Source organism: Rhododendron vialii, chromosome 1a (genome assembly GCF_030253575.1).
Source record: "Rhododendron vialii isolate Sample 1 chromosome 1a, ASM3025357v1".
In the NCBI taxonomy this organism is placed as follows: domain Eukaryota; kingdom Viridiplantae; phylum Streptophyta; class Magnoliopsida; order Ericales; family Ericaceae; genus Rhododendron; species Rhododendron vialii.
The window spans coordinates 36,521,748-36,543,736 of record NC_080557.1 but is presented as its reverse complement, the minus strand read 5'-3'; the positions used below and the strand labels follow the sequence as shown (position 1 = coordinate 36,543,736).

The following is a 21,989-nucleotide window of genomic DNA, read 5'->3' as shown; positions in this document are numbered from 1 at the left end:
ATCTTACTGTATTTTGCTGTACACGGAGTAGTAGTAGGAATTCGGTGTGTTTGGGTACATGGGAGAAGAAAGAGAGTATACATTGGGAAAGGGTTGAGATACTCCCCCATAACTTGGCCTTGGCAATTCAATATTCGTTTTAAAAAATTTGCCAAGTTCAATCACGTTTAATTATTTGTTTATGAATTCAAGCCAATTTTTTTTTTTTTTGATTAACAGTCAATTTCATTCATTAAAAGTGCCCATCGGGCAAATACAGGAATTCACCGAAAATATAGAGATACAGGCTAAACAAGAACATCAGGTAGGAACCTAAACTCTACCACCAAGAAATAAGCACATACTGCAAAGCAGAGCCGACATACGAAGTTCGACCAATAGAACCGTTCACCATAATAGAGATTAAACACCTACGGGAACGGAACCTAATCACACAAAATTCAAGTCAAGTTTGAGCATATGAGTATTTGGCTCAATAGCCTCGTGAACAAAGAGGTCATTCCGTAAATTTTACAAATATAGGGACAGATTTAATAAATGTCTCAAAATATGAGATCTGCGTCGGCCTTTCAAATGGATGTTTTCACCAATTTTACGGTAACATTGCATCCAAATAGAAAATAGCCTTTGTGAGATACGGAAATTTAGGTTTGAGGGTTTTTAATTAAATGAATGTAGCTAGTAACTTAATTTTATGTTTATGAAATTTTTTTTTGCCTAGATTAATGATGTTAGTTCTTATTTATGGCTTTAAATTAGTCTCTTTCATTTTGGAACTCAATGAGTCTAGATTGAAAGCTCGAAACTTTACAAGGTTAAGCTCATGCTTGAAAATTTGAGATGGGCTTGCATATTCCACAAGCCAAACTTATCACGAACATAAAATTTCAAGCTCGAGCCGAGCTTGAACAATTAATCTCAAAAAGTTTCGAGCTTAAGCTAAGTTTGAACACATGTAATAAGGAGTCAAGCCAAATTTGAGCAATACTGTGCTTGGCTTGTTTGTAGAACCCTCACTTATGAGACAATTCCAACAACTATCTGGGACAGCTATGGGAGACAGAGCCAGCTTAGAGGAGAAGCTGAGGAAACCATCGCTTTCTGACCCCCAATTTTTTGGTTCGAAGAGGGCCTCAAAATATAGAGTTTATAGTTTTAAACAATGAGTTTCAATTGCCTTTAAGTAAGATCTTCTTGTTGGTGTGGTAGCTTAAGTTCTTTGGAGGCTCGAAGAACTGGGTTCGAATCTCTACCTTCGGGCAAAGATTTGCGAAGAAAGATGACCCCATGTTAGGACTGACGCTTGGGTCCTAAATATCTTTGAGCCGACACTGATGGGAGAGGATCCACTCCTGATGGGGAAAACAAACTAAAGGATATTAATTTTAGAAAATTGATTTCACACTCCTATTTTATCAAGTGCATTCCATCTTTTGTCTTTATTCATGTAGAATTACAAAACTACCTTTAATACATTTTTCCCTTCATACATGAAAGAGTAATCATGTAATTTCACATCACTACAAAAAAAAAGGAGTGCGTTTGGACAAAAGGAAGTGTAAAAATCAATTCCCTTAATTTATCTTTCGTTGTTGTAAGCCAAGTACAAGAATAAGCAAAACGGATAAGAGTATTATTAATCTCTAGTACTTTACATGAAAAATCTTTCAGACACAGATGTTTGGATACAAATTTTAGTATGTATTTGGAGTCATCCGTAGTGTGGACTCCACGAGCATGAATGAGATTCATATGTATTGAATGATTCCAAACGTGCCCAACGATTCCGAAATTATCTATGTGTTTGTAACCACTTCTCTTTCTTATATAAGCTTTACAAAGAATTTATTTTCAAATTACATTGACCATGTGTTGCATGAGATCTTTTAAATAACGAAATACAAATTTTAAAATTTATTAATAACAAATTGGGTGCGAGCAAACTTGTTTGGTTACAAATAACATATCTGTGCATTTTCCATTTATTAATTGTTTATTTTTAAACAAATAAGCATAATTAACAAAAGGGGACAAAAATCATTCTCTATTGGAATAGATTAATACTAATAATATAAACAAGGGACAAATAAAAAGTCTCACATTGCGATATTCCGTTCTAAAAAATCTCATTGGCAGTTGCACTCAGTATTTGCGACCTCTCCCTGTCCAATGTTTTTCCTATTTCACCCCCACCCATTTCTTTTTAACCACAGAGATAGAATATGTTATTGGTTAGTAAATTACAACAGTAAGGGGTGTTTCCGGTAGTGAAAAATTTGTAGATTTTTATTTGTGGTCGAGAAGTTGTTAGTTGTTTTCGGTAGTGAATAAGTTGTTGAAAAATATCAAGTTGTTTCCGGTAGTGAATAAGTTGTTATGGTTTGTGAGTAACGTTACTATAGCAAAAACAATATTTGTTGACAACCTTTTTGTTAGTAAAAATGAGGTGGTAAAATGCTGAAATTTTTTTACTAATGAAAATGGGATGATAAAATACGTTAAGTTTTAATATTTTTTGTTAGTGAAAACGGGACCTAAACCGATATTCTTCTGTCAACTCCAACCTGAGACATCTTCCATGGCAACTTGGGCGCACTTGGGCTAGAGCATTGGTCCACTCTCCACCAGTGTATAAAATATTTAAAGTAAGTTAAATTATTTAACTCAAAATTAATTGACAATAAATGAAAAAATCGTCCAAACTTATATACTAATTTTGGAGAAGATAATTAACCGATGTGAGACAAACTCTAACAAAATACCATAAAAATACTGAAACACACACTACAAAAAAAACGGGATTAAGCGGTGTTTATAACTATCACATAGAGTAAGGGTGGATTTGGCTTTAAGAGAGTAAGGGTGGATTTGGTTTAAAAGTCAAATAGTGACTTTTTTTTGGTCATTAATCAAAAAAAAAATTCTCATTTTGCTTCAAATTTTTGTGATTTATTGATTCGTCTTGATTAGAGGAATCGAAAAAGTATAAATTTTTGATTGAAACTCAAAATTTTTTTAAAAAGACAAAAATAAGTAAAAAAAAAAAATTGTATTTTTGACTTATTTTTGTCTTTATTTAAAAAATTATGAGTTTTAATAAAAAAAATTTACTTTTTCGATTCCTCTCGTTGAGACGAATCAATAAGCTACAAAAGTTTGACACAAAATAAACAAATGCAAAAAAAATTTACTTAACTTTTCAACCAAATCGGCTTGGGAAAGTGCCGGATAATTTTTTCATTAATAGATTGTCCCAGAAACAGGAATAAATACTTATTTTTTGAGAAGGTAATTTCAAGTTCAAAAATTATGTGTTTACGCAAATAATTTTCGTAGCAATATGAATTTTATTTGATAGATTTCATTGAGATCTTTTAAACGGTGCAAAAAAAAATTAAAAAAATATTTTTTATTTATATTATTTTTAAATTTGAAAATAGTATGAAATAAACTGCTTATTTTGTAAGAAAATTTCTGTAACGGGGCCGGTCTAATTGAAGACACGCGTACGCAAACTCCCGCAACTTCAGAATCTCAACCCCACTCCTCTTTCTCTCCCGTCAACTTCAGAACCTCAAGCCTCACCCATCTCTCCCCGATAATGAAATCTGAACCTCAACCCCTTCTCGATCGATAATGAAGACCGAGAATCGCAGATTTTGAATCGGATAGTTCGGTTTTTGTTTTTGTTTTTTTGAAAATCGAACAAGTTCAGAACCTCAACCGAACAATTTCAGTTTGAGTGGCAGCCCAAAATCTTCAATCGCTCAGGTACTCTCCTCCCCCTCCTCGTTTCATCAGTTCCTGCAAAATTTGAGGCTTATTTTTCAGTTTCTTACCAGTGTAGTTACATGATGTTTGAGATTCATAAAGTTTCTTTTCTGCAAATATTTATGTATAAATGCATGGTGAAATCGCTGTGGTCTCTCACTGAATCGTAGAATTCGTGTGTTTTTTTCCCCAAAATCGAACCTGAATCTCACGTTTTGAAAGCTAATTTCGCTGGTATGTATAGTTGAAATATTTGATTTGCTCAAAGTATGAGATTGTATGTATTTTATGTACTGGCGGCTATTTTTTACTTGTGTGATTTGCTCAATGTTTGACTTGTTTGTTTATTTTTGTGTGATTTGAAGTCAAGTTATTTCATAGCTTGGTTTTTCTTGTGCAAAAAAAGAAAGAAAAGAAAACAGTTGACAAACGCTAATGGATAAAGGGTGGATAAGTCTTCCAAGGTTGCATCCAGCATACATTCAAGGAGTGAAGGATTTTGGAAAGTATATACATGTGGAATCAGTACTAAGTCGTATGAAATCATGTGTCCATGTAAGAAGTGCAGGAATGTCAAATTAGTAAAAAAGGAGGTACTTGGTGAACATCTAGGGACTTGTACGAGGTGTATGGCGAACATTAGGGACTTGTATGAGGTCTTTTGGGGTAACTATTCCTTGATGTTTATGGAGTAAGATCAGTATCTGCGAAGAGCTTGAAGATCTGATTGTGGCTTTGGCTTGCTCTGTTTTTCTCAAAGATCAGTTAGGAGAATTTGTTTTGGTCACATAGTATGGGTTTTGATAAGTGGACCTACTGCTCAATCTAATTGTCATTTCCCATCTTAACCATGCCTAAACATGGTGAGTGGTGTCTGTTGCTATATAAAAGCATCATTTTTTTTATTAGCATATAAAAGCTTCATTTATTCTAACCTCTAATGAGTTAGTGCTAACATTGTTACCATTTGGGAAGAAAAACGGAAAACACATCATTTTAGGTCAAGGTCGGTTTTTTTTTTTTTTTAAAGTTCTTAAGAACTTGAAGCTTCTTTTAGAATTGGAATTGATGGTTACATGTAATGGAGTCCTAATTTCAAAAATTAGTGGGTTTTTAGAGTTGGGATTGCTGGGTCAAATGCTGGGTTTAATTCTGTGGGCTTTGGAAAATTTGGCTCCGGTGTTTGTTGATAAAATGTTGGCAAACAATGTTAGCATGATGTCATCGTAACAGGGGATGGACTGGCTAACGGTTCAACCTTTAAATGGCGTTTTTAAAAGCGCCTGCAAAAACTCTATCCTTACGTTTTTTAAGCGCAGGGAACATAAGGCGACGGCAGCATTGCCAACGCGTGGTAAAAAACGCTGTTGAACTTATGGTGGCGTTTAACAGGCCTTTACGCCGTCGTGGATTGGATTACATGTAGCTAGGGGTGCAAACGAGCCAAGCTGAGATTCGTCGTGTTCTAGCTCGGCTCGTTTACTAAACGAGCCTAAATTCGAGCTCGGGCATGGCTCGTCTTTCTTTAAACGAGCCGATCCCTTAACGAGCTAAGCTTGGATAATTCAGTTAATGAGCCTATTTAAATGAGTCGAGCCTACACAAACGAGCTGAGCTTTTGAGTTTCGATCTCCGCTCATTTTAGTAAACGAGCCTAAACTTGCCAATGTAAGGTGAGTAATCCCAATGGATTGTATATCTCATGTTTTATGTGACTAGTTTTCCACTCTATCAATAATTGCATTCGAAAACCGGAAATGAGAGTGTGATGCCTTGGGTTATGAATTCGAATCCATCTCTAATCCAGCCAATCAAACAGGCATGTGTTTACAGGCCTTTTTATCTGCCAAGAGTTTCGTTACAATGGGTGCATGCCTGATTCTCAAAGCGTGTGAACATACAACAGAGACTGAATTTAAGCATATAATTTATAGAACTTTAAGTTCCCAATCCCAAATATGTGGTTTTAGTTGTTCAACTACTGTTAATCGTCAAAATTTTGTCAAATTATCGTCTTGTTCAATTGTTATGTGGCTGACTATATATTTATTGAATTTTCTCGTTTATTAAATACCGTTTGAATGTGCAGATATCCCAATTTGAAACCTTCTGGTCGGCTTTTCAAGATTGTTATATTCCAAGCTAGGTCCTCTCAATATTTGTTTCCTCGGTGATGAAGATGTATGTAATTTCCCCTCTTAGAATGATCAACTCCAGAATCTGTTCATAATAGTTCTACTGATGAAGTTCTCTTGTCCAAATGAGTTGACCACCGCATTGCTGGTACTTGGTAGTTATTTTTTCGCCTATGATTTTGTTAAGTGGTTTTGATTCTTTTGATCGATGTCATGCAGAAAGAAAGCCAATGCTAGTCCACTTACCAATTTCGAAGTGCTCGATTTTCTACGATCTAGAGGTGCTGCAAAGGATCCCACTCGGGTTATTGTTTCTGTAGCACCATCAGAAGTCAAAGTGTGTAAACTGACCTCCCCAAAAAGTTTCCTCTTATGCTTTTTGTCGGCATATAGTACTGAGGATCATTACAAACTGATTTCATGGTATTGTAGGTTTTCGAGTATTTGGAGCAGAGTGTTGCTTGCAATCAGACGAGAGAAAGTGTTGCAGAATTTTTGAAAAAATCAGAGAAGTACAAGCTAGTAAAAGCTGAAATTCTCAACATCATCAACATTAGGCCTTCTTCTGTGGTGGATATCGACCCGGTAGTTCTTCTAGAATGCTCTTAAAATTTTCTTTAAGTACACCTAAGCCTGATCAAAATCATTTTTGCCTCTGAAAAAATTCGATGGTTTTCACACTTTTGATGCTTATATATTACTTTATTGTCCAGATTCTTCGCGAGTTGGATATTTTGTTAGACACCCACCTCATAATTGCTCTCACATGTCACTGGGTCCATGGCTAATTCCTGGAGGCTAAGTGTTGTATATGATTGGGGCCATGGGCAGAAGATGCATTCACTGCTCTGCATTTTCCATAATTATGCAAGGCGAAATTGCTCTTGAATGGGATAGTTAGATATTATTGGTGCCCAGTGCCCACACTACTGCATAATTTCTCTTCAATGTAGACCAATATTTTGGAAGCGTTTTCCCTGATGAATCAGATTTCTAACCCTGCTAGAAAAGATTAAGGAAACTGTGTTCTTGGTCCTGTTCATTGGTATTTTTTGGGTGCGGTCCTCTTTAGTAATTTATAAATAACTTCCCTTGCTTGGAGAACTGGGTTATGGCATTTCCTCAAATGATATGAATCTGCATTTTCCAATTTCCGTATTTTGCACCATAAGATGTTCTTGTGTAAATTTTTTTTTTGGTGAAGGTCCTGGAGTTGACTCCCATTAGGCTCTAGTCGTGTGCATATTGCACACAATGTGAATCCTGCCTTCTTCTTGGTGAAGCTTATAAGTTCTCCAAGGGAGTCGGGTGAAAACAGATTTCATGCGGGATGTTTTTCCTTTCGAGTTCAATTGACCACAGTTCTTGTCAAATCAGATTTTAGATTTGTTTCTCTGTATTCTCAAATTGGTCTTAAATTGGATGGTTTTAGACAGGATTCTTATCCAGTTTTCTACGTTTCGGCATTATAAGCCTTTATGTTTTATTTTATTCTTTGCTAATGAACAAGATGAGTATAGTTGTTGTCCCTAATCAAGAATTGGTCGTGATCAGTTGTGCCACTGAATTTAGGCCACTGTTAGTTGATGGGGTCATTGCTTCTGTGAATTGGCTGGAAATCATGTTGATGATTGACCGGAGGGCTAGTCTAAAAGATTATTTGTTCAATATTCATTTGTTTCTCTTTTGTTTCACAGCTTATAGACGACTGTGAGGGGCGGTTGGGGGAAAGTATTGAAGAATTGGTAGAGTTGGTTGCAGAGGTTTTTCCCGCCCCAGCACAACTGCAGGTCAATGAGGGAGCCAACGAGGACGGAGAAGAAATTCCAGATGGGAAACAAGTGGACACAAGTTGACTTCTCGTTTGCTTGGTTGATGGTTGAACTAGAAGCAGAGATTACGAAGACTTAAAAGTGAGAGGGCTGAGGTTTGCAGAACCTCGAGATAGAAAACTGTTCATCCAAATCTATGCTTATAACCGTATGAGTTTTGAGGAGTTTCTAGGTTAATCAACGTGTATCCTTTCTTTTACTGCATTGCACGTGTTTTTGGCCCTCCTCTGTATTAGGGGTTTTGCCCAAGTGACCCAAATTACCCATGTATTCATTCAAACACACCTACACAGGTTGGAGGGTGGTTCATTTTCTTCTTGTAGAAATTCAGGGAATGTTTCCTATAATCTTAAAGGCTGTCTCCTATAGTTCTTCTGGATGCTTAGATGATGGAACCTACTTCCCATAGGTATATGAACTTGGAGATTTTTGTTTTAAGGTGAATCAGGGGATAAGTCCTTCCTGTGCATTTGGTTGTATTATTATGAGGGATCTTATTTGACAAGATAATCATGCTCGCTCACAATATTTTGTGGTTTGTTTCGTATGATCTATATAGTATTTGTGATTGGTTTTCATGGCATCTGGATATGGCGGCTTATGGTATTCCTGGTATGACAAATGCAAATCTATTGTCCACCATGTTTAATAAAATCAACTGCCTTTATTGAATGTACAAAGCTTATAATTGGATCAACTGCAAATTTATGTGGGTGGGCACAAGAAGAATTGTTGTTAAGTTAATCTATTTAATTATTGACCAAATCAGACCCCAAATTTCTTCATGTGCCACATGAAGAAATTAGGGGTTCGGTCGGGTTAGTTTGTCAAATCCTTTCAACTTCATCCGCTCAAAGAACAAAATTGACTGCTCAAAATCCTTCCCACCACAGGATAACCACTTATACTCGAGAGTTGTCTCTCTCAGTAGGCATCCAACGAAACACCTGATGGACATTACATATTCCCTTCCCCTCATTCACGATGCAAATCAATCACAACCGGGAGCAGATTCCCCACCGGCAGGGGGTCAGGAGACGGCCATCTTGAGGCACATCACGACCTGAAGGCAACAATTCACAGGATCATCCACAGCTACATTTGGTTACATAACCCAGTTTATATGTCAGAAAAGTGTTTTTCCCTCCCATAGAAACATAACAACAGTTGAGAAGAATTGCTTATTATTGCAATAAAAATAAATACCCAATAGCCTCCTTTGCAAAAGTTGCTAACTGCCCAAACAACTGAGTTAAAACTTGAAGTAAAATCAAAGAGAAACACAAATCAATCTGATATTATCCAGATTCTCCTTCAATACCAGCATGAATGATAGTAGTCTCAACATTCATTGTCACAGTAATCCAGATTTTATTTTGCAATCAAGCCACACAACACAGTACATCTCTTTCCTTTCTTATTTTCAAACAGCTACTTAATATTTCACATTTTATTTTGCAATCAAGCCACACAACACACAGTACATCTCTTTCCTTTCTTATTTTCAAACAGCAACTTAATATTTCACAACAATAAACTTTAGCCATACAAGGCTACAAGCTTAAATCTTAGAAGCTGCTGGTTTGTCCAAAAACCACGTCAGCTCTCCTTTGGGTGAAACCATCTGAACAGGCAAAAGATCAGAAGGGTCGTGATTTCCCAAAGCTATATGCACGGCTTTGGCTAAATCAGCTCCAGTCACGACGAGGGCAATATATGCAGACGAGTTGATAACCGGAAAAGTGAAAGTAATCCTCTCTGGAGGCATTTTTGGTGAGTCCTTAATGTAGGTAACCCAACGCTTTTGCTCCTTAAGAAGAGGGTGCTTGGGGAAGAGAGAAGCTACATGTCCGTCTGGACCCATACCAAGTAACATGAGATCAAACTTTGGGAAACTGCTAGCCTGTGATAATTCTAGGACCTTTTTCTCAACCAAGCTTTTAAGACAAGCCTCATAATCGTCAGCAGCATCCTCTGGTGCAGGCAATGTATCATTGATAGCATACACGTTGTTGGGGGGAATCGCAACCTGTTAAAATAAAAGGCTAATGAAATCTGCTTGGTAGAACAGTTGGATAATTAAGTATTAATTAGAAATGGCAACAAAAGAAAAGTATGGACTCTCTCAGGTCAGGTGAGGCTTCAGGAATTCCACTTAGCGACGACATAACAAACATCAATGGTACTACTAGTCACTTATTCTAATAATATTTAACACTAACAATTTGGCTCTGCTTCCAATAAACCTATAAACTTAAAATGAACTTTTGAAACATAAGCAAATCGCAAATTTGTAACGTCTTCATACTTTGTTATGGAAAAATGCATTCAGAAAGATGGGGTCAATGATATGAAGCAGAGCGAAAAATGAGATATTTTTATAAATTTTTGTCTTGTATACACATGCGTTTCAAACTTTTAGTGTAAGATTATCAGGGTTCTAGTGTACCTTTTTTGAGAAAAAGAGAGATTAAAGAAGGAACCAGTTTCTCTTCTATCGGACTACAAAGAAGCCTATGCAATTGTATCTCGGTCGTTTATTTTGCAAATCAATGATCCAGATTAAACAGACCCTTCCCGGTAAGATGCTATTCTCTTCCCGGGAATATTCTTTCAACAAATCTTAGCCATTAAAACCGCTTTTGGACAGCCAAGGTTACATGGATAGCTCTCTACAGTCCAACCCTAGACTACAGAGAAGCCTGATTAACGAAAGGAATATGGTGTAGCTAGAGTGGAGTGGTTTTTTTTTTTTTTCCAGTTCTAAAAAGTTTGGTTCCGGAGTTTCCTTGTTCTGCTAGATGGTTCGTTCAAACAATCAGGGGATCACTTGCACCCTCTGACTACAAGGTGCAGCTGCCCTACCTCATGCACAAAGAAATAATAGTGGATGATCATGGTCAACTCAATAGTTCCAGATGAACTACAAATCAAAGAACTGGATACAAAGTAAAATGTTGATTCCAAAAGATGATGCTTGAAATTACTTAAAAGCTAAATGTAGCCCCATTGGAAGGATTGAGCAAGTTTAAGGGCACAAGCTTTGCTTCCAATTTATTATGCCCTTTCCTATTGCTTTGAAGGCTTCCTTTGCCACAATTTATTTATGCATGTGGGTAGCTATGGTCTCTTAAAATGGCTACGGTGCCCAAGATGAAGCATCACTTGTAAAAAACCAAACAATTTTATAAAAGAACTAAGAAAGAGGACGTTTACGAATAATACCTTGGATAAGAACCCATCATATGCGAGTTTATAGTTGCTTAGAGGATCAGTTTTGGGTACTACTCTCTCATCCAACCAAAACACGTGCCATTTTGACCAATCAATTGTATCAAGATACGGAGGTTTGGCCAATTTCCTGGAATATCACCATCAAACATAACCATAAACTGTACTTATACTTTCACCATAATCTATACCTTATGCCTTTTGGTCTTTTGTTTCAACGTAAAATATTCTCCAGTGAAAATAATTTTTCCTAACTTATGTTTTACCGAAAAAGGGTGTATTTTCCTTTCATTTGTACAGTGTATGGTTGATCCTTTGAATTATTTCCAAGGAAATTTTCCATATTTGAATTTCATCCCCAATTCGAAAAATATCATAAAAAAGATAATTTAGATCCGATTGACCAGATTAGTAAACCTTGTACAGTTGTACATTACAAACAATAGCCTACAAATCAAAAAAAAGAAAAGAAAGAAACAATAGCCAACAAAAACCCAGAGTTTTGAACTCATTCCACTTCGAAAAACTCAAAGCCCAATGTGAAAACGTTAAGAAATAACTTCTGTTTTTGCATTATATTGGCTGCTCAAAGTTGTAAAAAAAGACCCAGAAAAGGACCCTTAACATAAGAAACGGAAAGGGTTTAGCCCTAATAAAACTGGGTGGGGAGCTCGGTCCTTGTAATTGGCGCATTTTGTCAAACACGTAGCATACATCCGGAAACTTACGAAATAGATAACAAAGACGAGAAACCACCAAGAACCCACAAAAGCATACCATGAAAATTGAAGCAAAATAAGATCAAACTCAGAAAACAGAGAGAATAAAAGAATTAAAGTTGGTCACCTCATTGTATCGATGAGAGTACCTCCGGAGAGAACAACGGTGAAGACACCTTTCCCCTTTGTGTGTACGTCTGATAGACGAGCAACGTATTTTGCTAGAGCCACGGCCACATCTTCCTCAGCATCAAACACCTCAACTTTCGCATTCCCTTGCCCACCCGCCATGGATGATTTCCAGATTTTACGCAGCAAGATTGTTTTTTACGCAGGTAGATTGTTTTTTTCGCAGTAATTGATGCGGAAAGAGATGGTGATCAGCCGACAAGAGAAGTCTACCAGCTGAGCTGAGCTTGTTCTCCGATTTGTTTCTTTTTCTTTTTATTGTCGCTCGCATGGAATATTGGATACCCACATCAAAAACATCTGGCGGATATTTATTCGCGCATTTAAAATGGTGGGTCCCACTCCCTCATTTAAGTGGAGTAAGATTTTTTAATTGATGCTGTAGTAAATATCAGTACCGTATGAGAAATAATTTTGTCATTTTTTTTTAATATTTTTTTTAAAAAAAGGGAGTAACGTTAAAAAAAAAAGCGCGTTAAAAAAGAAGAAGTGGCAAAATTATTTCCCATACAATACTGACAGTACTGTTAGTATTTCCTAACGAAAATCCTATTGGTACCGATGGTACCGTAGGAAAAATGCACCGACGGCCGTCTCTGGCCACCGGACGATCGATCCGAGCCGTCCAAAAATTTTAAAAACAAAACCGAGTGGGCCTAAGCGAGAATCAATGGCATTCGAGGTGTGTAGGGTACTTGATCTGAGCACCCTTTTTTCGTATATATACACATATATACATATATAGACGAAAAATGGGTGCTCGGATCAAGTACCCTACACACCTCGGATGCCATTGATTCTCGTGTAAGCCCACTCGGTTTTGTTTTTTAAAATTTTTGGATGGCTCGAATCGGCCGTCCGGTGGCCGGAGACGGCCATCCGGTGGCCGTCGGTGCATTTTCTCTACAGTACCATCGGTACCAATAGCAGTACTCATTTCCTAATCAGCAGCATGCTGTATTTCCTAATATGAATCTTTTTTTAGAGGTATTAAGTAAGGTGCTCCCCCAAATAATGTTTTCAAAATTGCGTACTTCTTTCTGTCTCATTTTGTTTGTTTGTTACGTAAAGTCTTGTTATTTTTACTTAAAATATAAGTTGTTTTTGAGGAAAAAAAAAAACTCCGAACTTTTTCACATCGTTTACTTTTGAGATCTTTTGAATAGTGCGGAAAAATTTGAAAATTAATTTTCGAAAAGTAATTTATTTGAAGATTTCAAAATAACACAATCTTCTAAAATGAGACCGACGAAGTAGAATCTTAAAAATTAAAAAATATATTTAAAAGTGACACCCTTCCAAAAGCAACTAGCAAATTGAGACAATACAATAGGATCCGAGAGTTCTGTAGTGAGCAAGGTTTAGTGAGTAATCATAGCCGTCCAAAAGTATTTCCAACAGTTTGAATTTAAAATAAACTCTTTCTTGAAATAGAGCAACCAAAATGGAATAATCAAAACTAAAAGTTTGGTTTGCAAATTTAACGAGCTTTGAAATTATGTTTGAGTTTGGCTTGAAAAAAATGTGAACCGATCTCAAAACAGATTTTAATCGAGCTACTTCTCTTATATGGGGTGGGACACTGAGACTTCCACACACACATGCACCCAAAAAATGTTGTATCCCACAAAATTTCGTAGCTTGCCTACATGATTAGTTTGGAGGTCATGGCAGGTAAACTAACTGATGCAGAAGTGATCGCACTTGATTATATGGGCCGGTTTGAGCAAAATAGTCCAAGGACTTAAGTATCAGTGGAGGAGCGACCCATGATTGAGGCCCACTATTTGATCAATCATTTTAGAACCACAATTTCTAGAAGTCCTCCAAATCTTCACATATATGGGAAAAGATTTGATTTGATTTTCGAGTAGGAGAATATTTTATTTGAGTATCTTTTAATAGGAAACTTCTTTTGCAATGCCGCTTGTTTTGGCAAGAATTCTCTGGGAATTAATATTAGGAATAAGTCATATTTTTATTTTTGGTAATTAGATCTTTTTCTTGATTGGCAAGTATTGCCTTTTGGTTATTTGTTTCCTAATTAGCTTGATCTTAGTAGCCTATAAATAAGCATTGTAAGCCTTAGGGCAATTCGGTTGAGTTTGAATAATAAGAAAACAGAGAGCTTTCTCTATATTGTGAGTTTGTGGGTTTTGTTCTCATGTCTGTTCTTGTTTTCATACGCTTTCCTGCATCACTAACTAAGAGAAAAGGGAAAGTTTATAATACATACCCCTTAAAAGGGTGTACCATATGCACATATTTTGTGGTTCGTTCATAACATTTTAGAGTATTTCGTAACTTTTGTTTAAGAATTCATAACTTTTCAGTAGTACGATTCGTAACATTTTTATTATAATTCATAACATTTTGGTGCATCTCATAACCTTTATACTATTCGTAACTTTTTAGCAATACGATTCATAACATTTTCTCTATAATTCATAACATTTTGGGGGGTGCATATGATACACACCCAAATAAGGAGTGTGTATTGTAGTATTTTCCTTAAGAAAAACTAGATTTAAATAGTCTTTGTAAGGTCATCCATAGTGGTATAATTAAATACCAATTATTGTTAAAGTTAACAATATTGGTGCAAAAATTGGCTCACAATGGTTTAATCAAACTTAGCAACATCCTTAGAAATAATCAAATTTTGGGTTTTAGATAACAAAAACTAGCAACCTTTTTCAATAATCAAAATTTGTGAACTCCATACCACATAAGTTAACTGATTCCAAAATTTATATACACGAACGCGCATTTCAACTAATATTTTATTCTTCTCTTCTTCACCTGCTCTATATCTTCTTCACTTAAATCACAAACTGTTTCTCCTTCTTTTCTTCGAAAAGTGAAACTCATATTTCTCGATTATCTACAATTTAACACATCGTTGCCGGATTAAGGTATTTCACTATTCTTTCCTGTTTCTATTTTAGGCTACATTCTTATGAACTTAACTTAAACTTAACTTAAATCTGAAAACTGTCTTTATTTGAATTTTTTTTGTATTTGTTAATTTTGCACCAAACTTTTATGGGTTATTGATTCGTCTTGATGAGAGGAATCAGAAAAGTAATTTTTTTTTACTTTTATCCAAGTATTTTGAGACATAATCATTTTTTAGCAAAAAAAATGATTTTTTCGACTAAAAAGTGGTTATTCCTTTTTTGTTCTTCCTCCTATGGTTGAGTAATTGAAGAACCTTGAAAAAAAAAGAAGGGAAGAACCTTGCATTCTTTTCCAAATTCAAGAACACATCTGATTTTTTTTGAAAGATTAAGAGAGTGGTGAATTTGTGATATAGGCTATCGGAATAGAAAGAAAAAAAGAAGTTTCGATGTTGTTTTGATAGATAACACTAGGAAGAACACCATATGTTCGATATATTTTTGCCAAAAAAAAAAACGTAATGTTGGGAAGTGAATGATGGAAAACAAAGGGGATGGAGAGATTGTGGAAAATTGTAGTGGATCCCTTATTTTGGTTATGAACTAAAAGTGACCATTGTGAACCTCAACATTGTTAAGTTTAACAACCTCTTAAGTGAATAATCAAAAACTGATGTGTTGACTTTTGATTATCCATTTTTGATTATACCACTGTGGATAACTTAAGATGGTTTTAAAATTTATAGATCATACTCATGCCATACGCCTTTATGGACGAGCTAGTGATACCAAAAAAAAAAAAAAGTCATTTCTTTCCTATTTTGTAAACTGCATTTAACTGATTGGAAAATCATACTATGAAAATATTCTCTCAATTTAAAATCTTGATAGTTCAATCTCAACGAATCGTCATATATATTTTATCTTCGCTAACCCGTCTATTAAATATGTAGAGACTCAACAATAATCAATGTTTTTTTAAAAAAAAAAAAAAAATTTAGACCGAACACATCCTAGATTTACTACACATCTACCTAATAAAACACAAGGGTCTTTGGAAATATTCCTAAAGAATATTCTCTCTCAACGGTTCAGATTTCTCCCTGACACAAATTTTATCTACCCATACAAACAAATCCAACGGTCCAGATTTCTCTACCCTTCACATACAAACGAATGACATTTTAGTAAATACTTTACATTTTCTGGAATAAATGGTTGAGTACTGATTCTTTTAGTTTTGGTATTTAATTTTCCGGATTTCATAATGATCTAATTTTCCTATTGAGTACACAGATGGCCTTGAATGCTATCTATTAATCTACCTAATAAGACACAAGGGTCTTTGGGAATATTCCTAAAGAATATTCTCTCTTAACGGTTCAGATTTCTTCCTGACACAAAATTTTATTTACCCATACAAACAAATCTAACGGTCTAGATTTCTCTACCCTTCATATACAAACTAATGGCATTTTCGTAAATACTTTACATTTTCTGGAATAAATGATTGAGTACTGATTCTTTCAGTTTTGGTATTTAATTTTTCGGATTTGGTAATGATTTAATTTTCTTGTTGAGTACATAGATGGCCTTGAATGCTATCTATTAATCAATAGATAAAAAAAAAAAAAAAACTTGAGGGAGGATTTTAGTTGAATGCTATATTCTGGTTTTGGAAAGGTTTGATTGGGAGATTTGGTAATGGCAGATTTTTGGGGGCTTGATTTTTGGTAGTGATTTTGATTGCCGATTTTTTGTAATGAAAGCTTGATTAAGCAATATAGTCTTTGGCGTTTATTCTCATTTTCGGTTCTCTCTCTCTCTCCCTCTTCCTAAACGTTTTCTTTTTAGTTTTCTTTTCTGTCTCCCTGACCGCGCCTTCTCTCTGGTTGACTTTCCATAGGTATGGCTCTTAGTTCTTTGTTCTCTTTTTTTTTCCAGCCAGTTCTTTGTTCTCTCGCCGCGTTGTTTAGAAAATTAGTGCTGGGTTCTAATTAGGAGTTGGAGTTAATCGAAAAATTCTTCTAACAACCATATTGCACGGGTATAAGATTTATTTTTAAAGTTATCTTTGAAGCTTGGGTTTCTCAAACTCTTTAGCTTCAGTTAAAATGATAGATTTATTTTTTTCCTCTGAAAAAACACATTTTATGTACTGAACTTGCATGAAAAAACACATTTTCCATCACATGGGATGTAGATACTAAGCTTGCATCTAAAATTGGTTTTTGGTTGCATTTAATACTGATTTTTTTAAACTTTTATGCTCTTTTCTTCAAATATATTTCCATCAAAACATTGGTTATAGATTGTTGGTTCATATGGACTAATAGAATTGCTGAGTTATGCCAAGGTGTGTTCCACGAGAGGCTAGCTATACACGTACAGGATCTTGAAGCTGATTGAATAATTAGTGTAGACACCCTAATTTGAACTGTCTAGATTAGTTTACTTACGGTATTTGATTCCTCGATGATGAAATAGATCAAGAACACCCTGAGAATGTTAGTATGTTTGAGTTTTGAGCGGCTAAACCCCTTTAAAACCCTTTAATCCTGAACCAAAAAGCCTCAGTAAAACCCTACCTGCATACGCTGGTCCTACATTGGCGTACGCTGGTCCAACTATCATGTGTCAGTCATCGGTCAGCTTTGACCATTGACCGGGCTTGGACTCATGTACGTAGGTCCCTGACTAGCGTACGCCGGTCAAAGGTAATCCCATCATCTTTATACAGCCACGTTCACAAGACTTTTTGGCCACCCCTATACTCTGTATATTCGTCTGAGAAGCAATCTCGGACAGGGGGATGTTCCCCTCTCTCACAACCAACCCCCATCACCTTATCTTGTGCATTTAATGCATGAAGACTTCTTGGCCAAGGCTAACCAGCCTCTTTCAGCTAGTTACACCTTCCTCCCATCTCATATATAAACCCCTCACCTCTCCCCATAGAAAGGATTCAAGTTTCCTAAGTCAAAAGTTGCTAAGTTGGTTCTCCAAGTTACAATATCACTCATTTTTCTAGTTCAATCCTTCTCTTGCCAAGGATTTAACAAGCAATACAACTACACATCACTTCATATATATACCCATCCTTCCACATTCATCATCCAAGCCACTTCTCAAGCTCAAACATCCTTCCAAACTCAAAGACCAAAGGTATACCACCTTTGTGATAACTCTCTGTTCTGATCCCTTAGGGGGGCTGACAGGGCTAAGGCTGGTAATCAATACCAGTCCTGGCCCTAAAGTTGGCAAAGTTTCAAAACCGTGCATGGTTAAAACTGGCGCATGTCAGTCCCAAGTACGCGTACGCCAGTCATGGCTGTATATGCAGTACTGGCGTGGGGATCAGTGTCTAGCTATTTTCTGTTTTACATTCCATATATCTCACTGTGAGCATGCTAAGAATCAGTTTACTATTTTTTTTGTTAAAACTACTAATTTTACTTTTCAGTATTTATTTTCTGCTGCTATAGAATGCTTCTGGGATCTTTCTCAACATGTGTCAGAGTCCAAAACATGCAAAACTAAGCACTGGACAAGAGGCTAAAACCAGCGTACGGTAGTATTCTACCCGTGTACGCCTGTCAAGCCCAGTTTAGTGGCTGGCCCTTGCGTGGCAACTAGGCCTTGGCCTTTGTTTTTTGTCCCCACACTATTTATGAGGTGCTCTGTTCCTTTTTTTTTTGGTTATGGCTTTATAGCTCTTTAAAACTGTCTGTATTTGTATATTATCTGTAATATAGACTGTTTGGTTTGTCCTGAGTGTGCACTGATCATTTTCAGAGCCCAGAGGGTTGAAAACAAGAACTGTGGGCTTAGGCTTACTGACGTACGCTAGTTGTATAGTGGCATACGCACGTGGGATCAATATGCAGTGACTCGATCAGTGCATGCTGGTTTCTTCTTGCTCACGTCACTTTGGAACTGTCTTCGGTCTGTTTAAAATTCCCACAAGAGTCTGTTTTCATCCTATGTTAATTGTTTCAATAAAGCGAGCATGCCATTTTATCACATTCTGCCAATATGTTACATTTTTAATCTCTTTAAACTGTTCTCCCGCCTTAACTGGCTAAAAAATGATTAATGAGAGAAAAGCGCAATTGTTTTACAAATGCCCGAGTAGAGACCGATCTTTGAATTGGGTGAGAGGGGTGCCTTAAAATCCTTCTCCTCTCGTAATTTGGCTCTTGAACCTCAGATATCAAAGGTGACGACGGACCAGTCTACAAGCCTTTTTCAAATCAAACAACATAGCAGGCGTTTCAAGTTTGGTTCCTTGGGTGATTTACCGCAAAAATTTGAGTGGCGATTCTGAATCGAAGCGTTTCACCGTGCTTTCCAAAAAAAGGGCGCACCCGATTTTAAAACCAGATTTTAGGGGCGTGTGCCCACAATTGGCAACCAACCAACAAATGACCTCTCCGTCTTCCAAATCCCACCAACGTCGAGCCGCCGATGACTGCAACCTACCCACACGATGTGAGTTCATTTTCAATCCTTCTTCTTTTTTTTTCTTTTTTTCCTGTTGCCTGCCAATCCACAATCTCCCAATTCAAACCCAATTGCAACAGACACTAAGAACTCTGTGTCTTCTTCTATGTAGTCCACTCTAGATAGATTCATTCAGAAGGTGGGACCTAGCATTCGATTGGAGTACCGGATCGACTGGGAAATTGATCAGGATAGGGTCGAGGAAATAGATCTAGATAAGTTCAAAGGTAGTGGATGGGTGAGCTACGTTGAGATCAATGTGTAGGCTGCAAAAACATGGATTTAATTTTCCTCTTCTTTTTCTGTAGTGGTTTTAGTTTTTCAAGATTTTTGTTTATCTGTTTGAAAAGGGTTAATAGTTTTTTTGAGTTAAGTTGTTTATCTGAATGTGAGAAGAATGATATGCCTAAAAATCCTAGAAAACATGGGCTTTAGACCATTTAGTTTAGTGAAAACAAAGAACTCACCACCTATTTGACGCAACATCGACGATGTTACTTGAATAGGATGTTGAACACTATCAAATTTGGATGCGCTTTGACATGGATCTGGACATGAGGTAGAGAACAAGCTATATACTGATCATACTATGGATGATATGTTTGTTGTGGGATGTTGTTTTTGGAACAATTTGTATTTGAGTTTAAGTTTGTATAGCTTTTTTGGAACAACAAACTACTATATGTTTGTTGTGCACTTGGTCATGGATCTTGATAAGTCATTTTAGTTGTGTTAAAAAACGTGTTGCGCCGTGCCTTTATTGGTTTGCACATTCCAAAACATTTTTGTGCTTAATTTCAAATTTGGAAACCCACTGCGCCATTTCATCTCTCTCTCTCTCTCTCTCTCATACCAATGACATTGCTCCCCCCGCCAAGAATTGGACTTTCGTCCCCGTTGACTTCCAACACCCTCCCCCTCCTCCGTAGCCTATCGGGGCTTCGCCTCACCACCATGCCGCCTCCAACTTGAATACATTGAGGTATGATTTTTCAATTTTGTCACTAATTATTGTTATGGAAGTGTTTTGTTTCAGAATTTGAATTTTGAAAAAAGAAAAAGGCACATACATATATTCGGCAATTCAAATCTAGAGAAAAAAGTTCTTCTCAACGTTTATTCCATTTAGAAAAGAGCTTCCCTATCTAGCATCGAGCTATAGATTGGGGGTGGGTTTGATTTGGTTCGTTTTCAACTAATATCTGGCATCGAGCTGAAGAAGGGGAATGATCTTAGGTGTGTTTTTGTATGATTTGGGATGATTGTGGAGTATAACCCTACTGGTAAAATATTAGGGCAGTACGAAATAGGGCATTATTTGTTAATTACACACTAATGAATCGATTTAGTATTTAAGCCACTAGCTAGCAAGTGCCGTAGGCACGGGCAAGTACTAGTGCATCAATAAAACGACACTTCAATATCAGCCCATCAATATGTCCCATATACGACATTAACACTGTTTCTTGTCCATTTCAACTTTTGATTACAGCATCTTCCCACTCTTAAAAAGAAGGGCTCCATTATTGAGAATCAACTTTTGATTATGTGATTTAAAGTTTTCCTACCCTAAAAAAGAAGGCTCCATTATTGAAGTTTTAAACTATAGTATTTTCTCTCTCTTACTTTCTCCCTTATTCCTATTAGTGGAAATGCATCTTCTTTTTTTGAAAAGAAGGCCCAATATTAACTGAAGTGAAACTTTGATGCCACATAGGGCTGGTAAAATAAAAAGATATACGACATCTACAAATTAAGAGATTTGACAACAAAAGATTGATGAGAGCCACAACCATCAATATCTAGATGCCAGCTTCAATTATAAATTTATTTTACAGTGTGAAATCTCTATTATAAAACAGAAGGATGTGGGGATAAATTGTTGCAACGGCTCAGATTTGTTTGATCCAAGAGTTGAGATGCATTTTTTCACATTTTATGAAAGTATCCATATTTGCCCATCATATAACATAAATGCCATCTGTTGTCTAAGAGGAAAAAAGCAATTCTCCTTGCTTCCTTCCTTTCTACGAGACCTTTCCTCCCCTACGGGTTGGTTGTCTTCGGGGAAGGGGTTCCCTTAGTGGACTGCCGATCACTGGGACTATCCATTCCTCCTTGACAGTCAAATCCCTCGGGGGAAATCGAATTGGGAGGGGTATTTTCTGTTGCCCACCATTTGTTTGTTAAAATGCTTTCTTATATTTCGTATACACTTCCTCCATAATCTGGAGAGGTATTTTCTGTTGCCCACCATGTATTTGTTAAATGCTCTCTTCTGTTTTGTAGAGCTATAGAGACTTTGTGGGGGTTTTTTTTTCCCTTTTTGAACGGCATTTTGCATAATTTCATGCTGCTAATTTCTCCACTACATTCTTTGCCGTTAAAAAAAGGGGGGTTAATTTGTAGCTACCTAAAAATTGAAATAATGTTTTAAGCCACTATCAAGATTTAAAAAGTATTTCAATTCCAAAATTGAAATAATGTTTTGAGCCATTATCAAAATTCAAAGGGTATTTCAATTCCAATTGGGGTGAGGAGTGCCGTAAACATTGCCTAGTTGGATAGTACCGTAGGCACATGCAAACACTAGTTCATAATAAAAGACTATGAAAACTTATTTTCCTTTCCATTTACATACCCTCAAAAAGAAGGCTCCATTATTGAAGTTTTAAACTATAGCATTTTGTCCCTCTTACTTTCTCTTTT

At 36.4% G+C, this 21,989-nt stretch overlaps 2 protein-coding genes across 3 annotated transcripts; one reads left to right on the top strand and one right to left on the bottom strand.

The window, feature by feature from the left end:
* Positions 1-3,484: 3,484 nt before the first annotated feature.
* LOC131332633 (uncharacterized) lies at positions 3,485-8,282 on the top strand. 2 transcript variants are annotated; one of them, XM_058366931.1, is made up of 5 exons: positions 3,485-3,771; positions 5,861-5,952; positions 6,126-6,243; positions 6,339-6,491; positions 7,604-8,282. In XM_058366931.1, the coding sequence occupies exons 2-5, from the start codon at positions 5,945-5,947 to the stop codon at positions 7,760-7,762; spliced, it is 438 nt and encodes a 145-aa protein (XP_058222914.1). In that variant the 5' UTR covers positions 3,485-3,771; positions 5,861-5,944; the 3' UTR covers positions 7,763-8,282. The 2 variants fall into 2 exon arrangements, with proteins under 2 accessions (XP_058222914.1, XP_058222920.1); XM_058366937.1 differs by having other exon boundaries at positions 3,507-3,772; positions 5,898-5,952.
* Positions 8,283-9,017: 735 nt separating this feature from the next.
* LOC131326059 (probable 6-phosphogluconolactonase 4, chloroplastic) lies at positions 9,018-12,166 on the bottom strand. The gene is made up of 3 exons (XM_058358652.1): positions 11,816-12,166; positions 10,964-11,099; positions 9,018-9,767 (listed from the first exon to the last, which is right to left on the bottom strand). The coding sequence occupies exons 1-3, from the start codon at positions 11,977-11,979 to the stop codon at positions 9,300-9,302; spliced, it is 768 nt and encodes a 255-aa protein (XP_058214635.1). The 5' UTR covers positions 11,980-12,166; the 3' UTR covers positions 9,018-9,299.
* Positions 12,167-21,989: the final 9,823 nt, after the last annotated feature.

Excerpts from the sequence above, each read along its gene's own strand:
- LOC131332633 (XM_058366931.1), top strand. Across the intron at positions 6,244-6,338 it reads TAGCACCATCAGAAGTCAAA|GTTTTCGAGTATTTGGAGCA; the intron begins GTGTGTAAACTG and ends ATGGTATTGTAG. Across the intron at positions 6,492-7,603 it reads CTGTGGTGGATATCGACCCG|CTTATAGACGACTGTGAGGG; the intron begins GTAGTTCTTCTA and ends TTTGTTTCACAG.
- LOC131326059 (XM_058358652.1), bottom strand. The coding sequence starts at position 11,979 with ATGGCGGGTGGGCAAGGGAATGCGAAAGTTGAGGTGTTTGATGCTGAG. Across the intron at positions 11,100-11,815 it reads ACTCTCATCGATACAATGAG|GAAATTGGCCAAACCTCCGT; the intron begins GTGACCAACTTT and ends GTGATATTCCAG. Across the intron at positions 9,768-10,963 it reads ATGATGGGTTCTTATCCAAG|GTTGCGATTCCCCCCAACAA; the intron begins GTATTATTCGTA and ends TTATTTTAACAG.